This window comes from Orycteropus afer, unplaced genomic scaffold (genome assembly GCF_000298275.1).
Source record: "Orycteropus afer afer isolate SDZICR_OR568_19922 unplaced genomic scaffold, OryAfe1.0 scaffold00414, whole genome shotgun sequence".
NCBI lineage: Eukaryota > Metazoa > Chordata > Mammalia > Tubulidentata > Orycteropodidae > Orycteropus > Orycteropus afer.
In genome coordinates this window covers 1,996,299-2,008,865 of record NW_006922001.1, presented here as the reverse complement: position 1 = coordinate 2,008,865, position 12,567 = coordinate 1,996,299, and the positions used below count along the sequence as shown (strand labels likewise).

The 12,567-nt window shown below is 31.2% G+C and overlaps 1 protein-coding gene across 1 annotated transcript in view; it reads right to left on the bottom strand.

Annotated features, from left to right (window-relative positions):
- Positions 1-12,567, bottom strand: part of EPHA5 (EPH receptor A5) — a 617,348-nt gene that overhangs the window by 81,866 nt on the left and 522,915 nt on the right. The window contains exon 9 of the mRNA XM_007953798.2: positions 7,346-7,411. Within this exon, the coding sequence (XP_007951989.1) occupies positions 7,346-7,411 (66 nt within the window). The remainder of the gene's footprint in view (positions 1-7,345; positions 7,412-12,567) is intronic.

Genomic DNA, 12,567 nt, shown 5'->3' with positions numbered 1-12,567 from the left:
CTATATATCAGGAATCTAGGAAATCATCCATTACAGATTACAGATTTTGAGAAAATCTTTAGTTTTATTAATGTCTAGAGTCTGTACACCTCAAAACAGTAGTTTAAATAAAAAGGTCAGCTAACAACCTCATGAAAAGAAGTGTGACTTTAAGTTAAGAGTTGTTGAATACATTATGTTATTGATATAGCCAACAAATATTTGAGAATATATTGAGTTTTGTTTTGTGGAATAGCATTCTTCAATAAGAATGTAAGTGAAAAATCAGTGAAACGGGATTTTGGGTTTTTAGATTTTCTTATTAGCAAGACTCTGGAGATTCTCATGCAGGTTTTCCTCACTTATGTAATAATAATAAGATAATAATAATAGGATATTAGGATTTTGAGTTTCTGACAGATAGATTTAAGAGAAAAAACATACAACTGATGTATTATGATTTGCTGAAAATTGTGAAATGTATTTTTCAAAGAAAATACACTCTTAAGTTCATAAACAACACTTTCATTGGATTTGGAATAGGCAATGAATATATCCTACAAAATAAAGGTATATTTTATTTAGGTTGCCATCTCACTTTCTGTCAAGGATACTATCACATGATTAATGTCTGTGAAAGAAGATAAAGTATTTCTTAATTTTTTTCCCTTTCATATCACTTTGTATTTCCATATTATTAAAGATGAAAATAAGATATTCAGGATAACACATTTAAAAATAAGTAGTACATATAAATTTGTGAAATTGAAAGTTCTTTTAAAATTAGCTATAATAGGAAGACCTGAACAATCTCAAATACACAAAAATTTCAAAGATTAATTATAGAAAAGTCACAGATTGAGTTAAATATTAAGTGATTTACAATTCTGGTATAACATTTTCATAAAGTATGGCATATAAAGATGAAATCTCCTTGTGTTCAACAAATTAGAGAATTTCATATTTATTTGTGAACATTTTCATGTATGTTGCCATTGATTTTCTCAATTAGCATTGTTGTTATTGTTGTTGTTATGTGCCGTCGAGTCGGCCCCAACTCATAGCGACCCCTCCTTGGGTTTCCGAGGCAGTATCACTAGGGAAGTAGATTGCCCCATCTTCCTTCCGAGGAGTGGCTGGTGGGTTTGAACCGCCAGCCTTCTGGTTAGCAGTCAAGTGCCTTAGCCACTATGCATAGGTTGACTTAATACTTAGTATGATCTGGAAATTCATAGGTGTTAAAACTATTAAAGAGATATAGGTATTAATCATCACTCAGAACAAGAACAAGGGCAAGGACTGACTGTGGAACAGACCCTCAATTGCTCATATGCAGTTCAAGTTGAAGCTGAAGAAAATTAAAACAAGTCCATGAAAACCAAAATTCAATTTTGATTATTTTCCACCAGAATTTAGAGACCATTTGAACAATATATTTGATACACTGAAGACCAGACAAGTTGTGAGATGACATCAAGGACATCATACATGAAGAAAGCAAAAGGACATTAAAAAGATAGAAAGGGAAAAAAGACCAAAATCGTTGTCAGAAGAGACTCTGATACTTGTTTTTGAGCAGAGAGTCACTAATGCAAAAGGAAGAAATGATGAAATGAAAGAGCTGAACAGAAGATTTCAAAAAGCATCTCAAAAAGACAAAGTACTATAATGAAATGTACAACGATCTGGAGGTAGAAAATCAAAAGGAAAGAAAATACCTAGCTTTTCTCAAGCCAAAAGAACTGAGGAAAATATTTAAGACTTATGTTACAATATTGAAGGATTCTTTAGGCAAAATATTGAACAATGCAGGAAGCCTGGAAAGAAGATGGAAGGAATACACAGAGTCACTGTACAAAGAATTAGTCAGTGTTTAACAATTTCAGGAGCTAACATGATCATAAATCAATGGCACCAAAGGAAGAAGTCCAAGCTGTAATTAAGAATTAGCCAAAAAACAAGTCTCCAGGAATGATGAAATACTCACTGAGATGGTTCAACAAATGGATGCAGCCCTGGAGAGACTTACTTATGCCAAGTAATTTGGAGGACAATTACCTGGCCAACTAGCTGGACAAGATCCATATCTGTGCCCATTCCATCCAAAGAAATGGAATGCTATCCAACAGATGATCCAACAAACATTGGAAATTATTAAACAGTACCATTAATATCACAAAAAGTAAAATTTTACTGAAGATAATTAAAAAATGATTGTAGCAGTATATTGACAAGGAACTATCAGAAAGTCAAGCCAGATTCAGAAGAGGATGTGGAACGAGGGATGCCACTGCTGATGTCAGATGGATGTTGGTTGAAAGCAAAGCATACTAAAAAGATGCTTACCTGTGTTTTATTGATTATGCAAAGGTATTTGTGTGGATCATAGAAAATTATTGATAACATTGTGAAGAACACAAATTCCAGAACACTTAGTTGTGCTCATGAGGAACATGTACGTGGACCAAGATGTTGTCACTTGAACAAAACAAGGAGATACTGGATGGTTTAAAATCAGAAAGCATGTGTGTCAGGGTTGTGTCTTTAGACCATGCTTATTCAGTCTGTATGCTGAGCAAATTGTCAAAGAATCTGGACTATATGAAGAAAAATATGGCATCGGGTTAGGAGGAAGACTCATTAACAAGCTGTAATATGCAGATGACACAATTTGCTTGCTGAAAGTGAAGAAAACTTGAAGTACTTATTGATGAAGACCAAAGACTAGAGCCTTCAGTGTGGATTACATCTCAACATAAAGAAAACAAAAAATCAACTGGACCAACAGGCACCATCATGATAAATGGCGCAACAATTGTAAATAGTTTTATTTTACTTGGTTCCACAGTCAACACACAGGGATGCGGTGGTCAAGAAATCAAATGGCATATTTCCCTTGACAAATATGCTTCAAATGACATCTTAAAAAAAAAAAAAGAAAGAAAAAAGAACAACGATGTCACTTTGAAAGCAAAGGTGAACCTGACACAAGCCATAATATTTTCAATATTCTCATATGTATGTGAAAGCTGGAAAGTGAATAAGATAGGCAGAAGAAATGACACATTTGATTGTGGTATTGGTGAAGAATACTGAAAGTACCATGGACTGCCATAAGAGTGAACAAATCTGTCTTGGAAGAAGTACAGCCAGCATGATCCTTATAAGTGAGATTGGCCAAAATTTGTCTCACATACTTTGGTTGTGTTGTCAGAAGGGACCAGTCCATGGAGAGGAATATCATGCTTGGTAAAGTAGAGGGTCAGCAAAAAAAGGGGAAGTCCCTCAATGAGATTGATTGACACAGCAGCTGAAATGATGGGCTGAAACATAGCAAAGACTATCAGGAGGTGAAGGACGGGGCATTGTTTCATTCTCTTGTACACAGGGGTACTATAATTTGGAACTGGCTTGAAAGCACTTAACAACAACAACAAAGATAATTTTTTGGAGCAGTTCATGTTTCATATTATACATAGCAAGCATTCAATTAGAATTTCATATTCTATAAATATTTCAGGCAATTCTCACATCTACTTTTCAGAAAGCATTTTAAATTTGTCTAGAATTATTACAAAGGAGAGTTTTTATTCTTTATGACTGCAAGTTTCTGTGACTTTATAAAGTGACATTTACTTCCACATATTTTCTAAGCAAAAATCTGTGGGGATGAATGAAATAGGTTTTTTAAAGTATACATGAAAATGAAAATTTTCTTACATCAATTACAAGAAAACTTCAGTTAATATAGCAAATAAAAAGTTTATCAAAAATTTAAGATAAAAGTTAACAATGTTTTGAATCAATTCATGATCCTTTTGACCAGAAAAATGTTTTGTTCTGTTATTATCTCTATATTATGAGAAAAGCTGTGCATGGGGTCGCTATGAGTCGGAAACGACTCGACGGCACTTAACAACAACATGAGAAAAGCTATAGTTCATTTCTTACATCTCTGAGTAAAATACAAAACAAATAAACAAACAAAAAAAATGTTTCTTTAAAAATCTAGCTGATCTGCTATAGATTGCAAAATAGGTAAATATCCAAAATAAAATGATGGATCATGTCTATGTTTAGAAAGCTGATCTTTTTCCTTGACACTTGAATTCCTCTAAAAAAGTGATAACTGACATGAAAACTCTGAAAATAATGAACACTAATGAATGAAGACATATTTTGAAACATGTTTGAATTTTTAAAATTTAAGAAGAGATTAATTTGAAACAATGAGGTATTTTGGTAGAGCTTATAATATATACTGGTTGTATACTTATAAATATATATTTGTTTCTATTAGCATAATGACAAATGAAAATTCAGGGACACATTTTTAAATTTTAGAAGTTACATAATTAATATATACTGGTTGTATACTTATAAATATATATTTGTTTCTATTAGCATAATGACAAATGAACATTCAGGGACACATTTTTAAATTTTAGAAGTTACATAATTGATATCCAGTTTTTTATGTTAAAGATAATGACTTCGACCTTGGCCATTTTTAATATATATACATTTGTGCAAAGACAACTGATAAAAATGTGAGCAGTTTTGGGATAGGGTGTTTAATATCTAGGCATCTGGGTTCCATTCAGGAATGCTCAGAACTAACTTTTGTTATGGGTAGATTTTAGTGAAAGGAGGATGAATAGTTGGCACCTACATATTATATTTAAAAGTGTGAATGTCATAACAAAACAGGAGACTAGAGTGATGAAAAATAATTTGAGCTCAAAGTTGGAAACGTGCAATTACCAATTTCACTTTGTGAATTGCACACCATATATTTGAAATGAGCATGGTTTCTTGTTGGTACAGCTAACAGAGTTAAAATTCAGAACCTTAGAGCCTGGCAGAAAGATTACAATAGTTGAATCAGAGAACCAAGAAATCAATCACCCTCTGCAAACCACCTAAAGAAACTCCTAAAGATGTGTGTTTAGTATGAGTAAGTTTATTGTGTATGTATGTATTATATTCAGGTCAAAATCAACCTCACATTTATTTATGAAGGCACTTTCATGAAATGAAACTGATAAGATTTTACGACTTTAAAATGGCTGAAAACCTCTGCTTTATAATTGCAAATGTCTGTTCACAAATGATCTGATTGAGTGTTTTTTAAAAAAATGCAGATAACAATTGAGAAATTACTGAAAAATAAGTAAGATAATTCAGTTTTCTTAGTATTTTTCTCACTCTACTAGGAAAAGATTCTTCTCGGTTTTTCGTATCCACTTTCTAAGGTGGTTTTCTCCCCAATGCTTTATTCTGAACAAATTTGGTCCATATCAGAAATGCTTGGTGGCTTGGAATTATCAAATAGAAGCTTTTGTAATGAAGTACTTTTAAGCTTTCATTCTTCCCAGTAATATTTTTGAAAAACTTTCTTACTGTCCAATTTACATAAGAACAATTTAAAGTTTTTTATTTTGTTTTGTTTTAATAAGAAAACAAAAATTCTGGCTCTTCCATAAATCTCTCCATGAAGCTTGGTAAAAATTTTACTGGGTATTTAAGCACATTCTTGGCTAAATCATTATTATTATTGTTACTTAGCACACAAACAAACAAAAATATGTATGCATACATGTACTAACAACTCATTGCCACAATTCCTAACATTATTTGAAGAAAGGTTTGAAAAACAATTTTTGCAAGGTTTTGTTAGCATAGGTTTCCTCATGAAGGAAAATTTCTGCCTTTTCAGTTTCCCTCTTTTCTTTTAACGGTTTATTTTATAAACACACTGAAGCCATCAACACAATAGGAAAAAACAATACCTTTTTTTTTTTAAATCAAGCATTTTCAATGCAGCCAAAGTTTGTTTTTACCAAAGCTTTCTAAGTCATAGGCTCATAAACTTTTAAACTCCAATTGAGATATCGTTAGGATTAAATCCAATGTAGGCATAAGTGTCAATCTCCTTTTTTTCTCAAATACATAAATTCTCCTTATTTACCTTTAATGATAATTTATCTCTTATGACAACTTGAGACTAAAGTAAAAGGAGTAATTCAATAACAATTCTTTAGGTTTTTAGAGTACAGTAAAGAATCAAAATGCAAAGACATTGGGTAAAGTTATACTTTACCCATTGCCAGATCTCAGGAATCATTTAGTTTTTCACTGAAGGCCCATGATCATACAAAAAAAAAAAATTGAATAAGTTAAATAATTTGAAACAAATCTGTACTTTCAAATGAATTTAAAACATTTTCCCAAATATACAAATATCAAGAGATTAAGGGGGAAAAAAAATCTCTGAATTATATCAATTTGTGTTTGTTTACTTTCTTCTCTTCTTAGAAAATATTTTTATATCCATTTCACCACTTATCACACACTCACACATATAAGCTCACCCATACATCCAATTTTTTGGATCAACATAAAAATAACATAGCAAGAGAATACAAGTAAAATCTTAAAAAGCTTTCAGAAAATCCTATAATTATCTAAACTATATTTCAGAATATTTTTTTCTTGGCAAATTTTGACTAGAAATAATAAAATATAATAGTGCAAGGATTTAAATATTTTAAATTAGAAGGAAGTTATATAGAGTATTTCATTTTTTTAATAAGATATGTAACTATTACTTATGAGTCCATCTAAATATGTGAATGGGTTTCAATGGTATTATGTTTCAGTCTATAGTTTCACAGCTATAAGTCTGATATATGTTTAGTATTTGACTTGTAAATAATTAAGTCTATCTCACTGGGACTCTGATCCCAAATACACTCTGATCTGATCTCTTCTGGCATCAAAATAGGAATGTTGTTTCTAATATCTGAAATAAGTCATTTAATAGCATTAAGTAAAACATTTAAAATTACATGTGGTTTTGTTCTTCAATGGCATATGTATGCAAAATGATTATGACAATAAAAAGATTTTATTTATGTTATGGACATTCCATGGGTTTTGGAGACAAATAAATAAATAAAAGGTGATTACTCCTTGACAGAAGTAGAATTCTACTTCCATGTATGACATTTTTTTACTTAATGGAACAACAAAAACAGTGACATGTTAAATGTAGAACAGATGCTACAATCTTACAACTTCCTGGTTTAAATAAGAACCTCTCCAAGAGGCTTGGAGAGAAATACAGATGCTTGACACGGGTATGATTTACCATATATATAATATTTTATTGGAAATAATCCACTGTGAAATCAGTGTTGTAATTCTGCTTCGGGAACCAATTTCATTCTTTTCTTCAAACTGTTAAAGCGTAAGCAGTGTACTAACTGTTAAAATGGACACAAATGGAAAAAGAAAAGGAATGCTGACAGTAATAGTAGAGGTGGCACATTACATAGAAGTGAAAGCGGGAGGGAACACTAACCATATTAGGCTTGGATGGGCAACAGCACACAGGGAAGAAGCCCTCCCACAGCCACATTCGCAGCAACTGAAAAGCAAACAAGAGAACCCAAGATAAGGAAGAGATCCCACTCCCTCATACAGCATAAAGACACTGTGAATTTAGTCAGGTGTCTGCGTTGCTTTTGAAAAGCAAAAGTCACTAAATGCATACAATAAAAGTTTTTTTTTTTCACAATGCCTTCCAAATTAATAAGCATGTCATAGATTTAAATATAGAATTTTACTAATTATTTTTACTTTATTTAAATTCTTTATTCAGTAGAAAACATATTGAGCCAATTCATTTAATTTTGAAATTAATATAGACATACAAATAAAGAAGTAAGAACTTTTAAATATATCTTTCCTCAGAAATCACTTAAAAGTTTACATTTGGAAGACATTCTAAATAGCTGTTCAAATACATGTTTTTCATGTAGTCTACAAAATTAGGAGGGAAGATAATGTCTTACTCATTCACTGATCTCTTCTGCCAGTGGTATTATTTCTCATAGCCTATTGAAAATTGTACGCTTATGTGATATCTTCAATCACTTATGTAAGGTTACTAATTAAATGTGCATTTTGAAATTTTAAGAATGAATTCCCAAATATACATTCGCAGAGCTATTGCTATATATTAAAAAATAAGCAAACTGCAAATAATGCATGCACTTTTCTGGGTACTTCAACACTCAAGGTTCTTTTAAATTTTGCATATATAGAGTTTTAATAGTTATTTTTACTAGTTATTTTACTAGTTATTTTTACTTTACTTAAATTATTTATTCAGTAGAAAATATATTGAGGCAATCCATTTTTAATTATGAAATTAATATAGACATTCAAATAAAGAAGTAAGACCTTTTAAATATATCTTTCCTTAAATTCACTTAAAAGTGAATTTGGAAGACATTCTAAATAGCTGTTAAAATATCCAGAATATACAAAGTAACTTAATAAAATTCATTTCATAGATAGAGATCTTGTAAACTGATGGCAGAATACAACATGGAAATTACTTAGTGCTTCAGTGTATTCACTCTTAAGTGTAGTTAATGAATAGCATTTATAGTGATTTCAAGAGAACTTTGGAATTAGTTCAGTAATGATATATACCATCAGACCTAGCATGTTTTCCAATATCTGTCCATTTTGAACTTTAATTACTTGAAATGTATCTGTTTTATATAAAAAGGTGAATAAAAAATAAAACATGCAATAAATTTGCAAATGCTAAAAAAGGCAGACATATTTTCAAATCAAATTCAAATGAATTTTTTTAAGTGTAGGCAATGATACATATATTTTCTTGAAAGACTCATTTTCAATTTTTAGTTATACTAAGTATCTGAGGGTCTGGCTGACATGAAAATGGAATCCTAGTAAACACAATGGTTATATGACATTTATTTTCAGTTTGACTTTTTATTACAATACATTTTGATGTAATGAAATGCCAAATAATTATTTTCACTATAAATATATCAAAAGTCAATTTACAGTATATCAAAATATAAAATACTCCATGAGTAGGTAAAACATCTATAAAATATTTTGTCAATTTTGATCAATTTCTCAATAATTACATTTATTTTATTAATATCCTGAACTATTACTTGAAATTTTATGTTTTAACTTTCCTACTGTGTGTCTTAGAATGTAGACTAGGGGTTGACAAACACACATGTTGGTCAAATGCAGGCTATTACTTACTTTTATAAGTATAGTTATATTGAAAGACTGTTATGTGGTTAAGGAACCCTGGTGGTGCAATGATTAAGGTCTTGGCTGCTACCAGAAGGTCTGCACCAGTCACTCCATGGCAGAAAAGACTTAACCATCTGCTGCAGTAAAGATTCCAGCCCAGCAGTCCTATTGAATAGCTCTTCTCTGACCAGTAGAGTCCCTATGGGTAGGCACACTGTTATACTCATTACTTATTGTCTTCTTGTGAGCAGAGCAGATCATGTATGGCCTGCAAAGCTTAAAACATTTACATCTGGCCCTTTACAGAAAATTTGCTCTTCCACTTTTTTAGACTGTTAGTTTCTTGAAATGAGAGATGATTCCTTGATCATTTTTTTCATAGTCTAAATATAGTGGGAGCTCTGGTAGCATAGTGGCTAAGACACTTGCCTGCTAACCAGACGGCTGGCGGTTCAAACCCACCAGCCACTCCTCGGAAGGAAGGTTGGGCAATCCTACTTCCATAGTGATACTGCCTCGGAAACCCAAGGAGGGGTCGCTATGAGTCGGGGCCGACTTGACGGCATATAACAACAACAACAACAAATATAGTGAATGACATTTATATCCTGTCAATGTTTGTTATTTTAATTTGTATTGTTGTTTTTATTGTTTTTATGTGTCCTCGAGTCAGACCCTACTCATAGTGACCCCTTCTTGGATTTCCGAGGCAGTATCACTACAGAAGTAGATTGCCCCATCTTCTAGATTTACTGATAACTTTTCACATAAAAAGTGTGCATAAATACATTAATTCCAAGCCACTATTTCAATACAATAAATAATAAATAATTACTGAATTTTGAAGGAAAAATTCCTGGAGATCTATTTCTGAAAATCAGCTGATAAAAACCCTGTGGATAACAACTATCTGAAGCCATTCTTCATGATGTTGCCTTGATTCAGGGGCTGACTCAATGGTCGCTAACAACATTGAATATTGACAAGAGTATCCAATTGCTTTTTTAGTGAGAAAAAAAAGATACTGTTCCTTAATAAAGTACAGACTTCAATCTGAAAGAGCATGTAGAGTATGTAAACGCAATTGTGCTTTAGAAGGCAATGACTGTTCTAGGATTGGCCATTATCTAATAGGATTAGATTAATATGTGTTCAGTACTATAATATTCAAAACATAATAATGACTTTTTAATAAAATGTCTTTAGTCCTATTTATTTAAAATTATGATAAGCTCTGTCTTAGGAATTAGTACATACATACACATATACACACACAAACACACACACAATTCTAATACCAAATCCATAAATCTTACTTCAGGAGAATTTATGATTACTTTACCTAACATTAGAATTCTAACTTACAGTTTTAATAAATTATAGTCAATAAACATAAAATTACATACAATAAAATATTTCTACATATATTTTCCCCCCAAGTGATTGTTTTAGATATTTCACTACTTTATTTGACTTCTTTTAAGGAGCTCTGATATTACAGGGCCTAAGGCATTTGACACCTAACCAGAGGGTTGGCAGTTTATTAAAACCCACTGCTGCTCTGCGGAAGGAAGGAAGGAGGGAAGATGAAGCAATCTATTTCCATAAAGATTTACAGCCTTGGAAAGTCATAGGGGTTGCTATGAGGCAGAATCAACTTGATGGCAGCAGATTTGGTTTTTATTTTGACTTTGCTTTCAGATGGCATAAATAAGTTACTTTAAGTAAGATAGCTAACCTTTTTTTTGCAATATTTGACCATTACAAAATTTGGATAATAATGGACCCTATTCCATATATTTTGCAAAAAAAAAGTAGTTGCTACTTACCTTACTAATATCATAAATATAAATGATAGAATAAATTCTTCTTATTATAAAATTGATTTTTTCATGTTCCATATAACATTAACCTATCACAGATTTCAATTTATAATACAATTAACTACTTATATTCAGAGTAATTCATGTAAATACAAAAAGGCCAATACAATTAAAAATATTTTCACAAAATATATTTTCTAAGAATTTAATGATCAGAGCATACCATTTATACACATGTTATTAAGGAAATAAAAACTGAATTTCCTTTTCTATGGATATTTGAAGTAGAATAGTAGGCCCACAAAAACACTTATTTAAAAATAAACTCTTAGTTGCTGTCACAGTAACACCTTAACACTAGATGGTATTAAAAACATGTTATTTCCTTAATCAATAAATACTCAGAAAGATACAGGTTGAAAATGCTTACAAGCCTTAGCAATAATTTAGAAATAGAACCCCAAATGTGCTGGAAATAGCAACCAATCTAATTTCTGTGAACTACATTTCAACACAGGGTGCATCTGCATTCCCATTAGTTTTTAGCACCTGGAAGTCTGTAACTAACTGCAGGCAGAAGATCATTATTATCCAAGTTGAAAATAGTTCAGCCCTTTTAACCTTACAATCAAATACTGTTGGTCTTTGTCTTAACAAGATCTTTTGATTTGTCCTTCAGAATATTAAAATATAACAGAAGCTGTCCAGATTCCACTAACATTCAAATGCAAGTACCTTAAGTAGCCTTACACAGAGTTGATCAATATATGTATGAAGTGTGTCAATGTGGTTAAGATAACCTCCCTCCTACAAAAGCAAGGTGATTATACCGCTAGGGAAGAAATTCTCAAAGATATTAGATCAGAGAAGCAGGACTGCAGGCTGTGGATAAATGATGATTTAAGCTCTAAAACAAAAGATCATACAAGTGGATAAGAAAAACACTATGATCACAATAGATAAATAAGAAAAAGACAGGAAGAATAATTTCACAAAAGTACATTCATTAGAAACCTGAATGTAGGAGATGTTTTCACTTTACTTGTAAAAAATAAAAATAAAAGACTGCTTGATTCCTCCCACTTAAATAAAAGACATTAAAAGTAAACTCAAGGCTGGAGAAAATAGAGTGAAAGTATTACACTTGTACATGGCAGGTAACACCAAAAGAATATTAATTCTTTAGGAACAATTTGTTAAAACCTGTCAAAGAGCAATAAAAATGTTCTTACACTTTGTCATCATAGTGTGACAAAATATTTAAGACATAAAGTTTACAAACTAGAAGTAGTCTTAGATATTTCCATTACTAAATTGAACTCAGTGGCAATATGGATTTTTGGTTTTATGTTATAATTGGGGCAAGTTATTCATTAATGCAAATAGGATTATGATAGAAACTATATCATGGAGAGTTACTTTGAAACACAATAATGATAATACATGTGAAGCTCTCTGTAATGCCCTAAGATCACAGTCCGCACTTTATTATATGATACTAATATGGTATTAGGGAAAAGAATGTGATGCAAATAATATGATTTATAACAGACATAAATGTTAAAGGAATTAAATGGCCAATAAAATATTTTGTAGTAAACAAAAAATATATTTACAGAAATCTATGAAACAATGCAAATTGTGTATAATAATAAATAAAAATAAAATA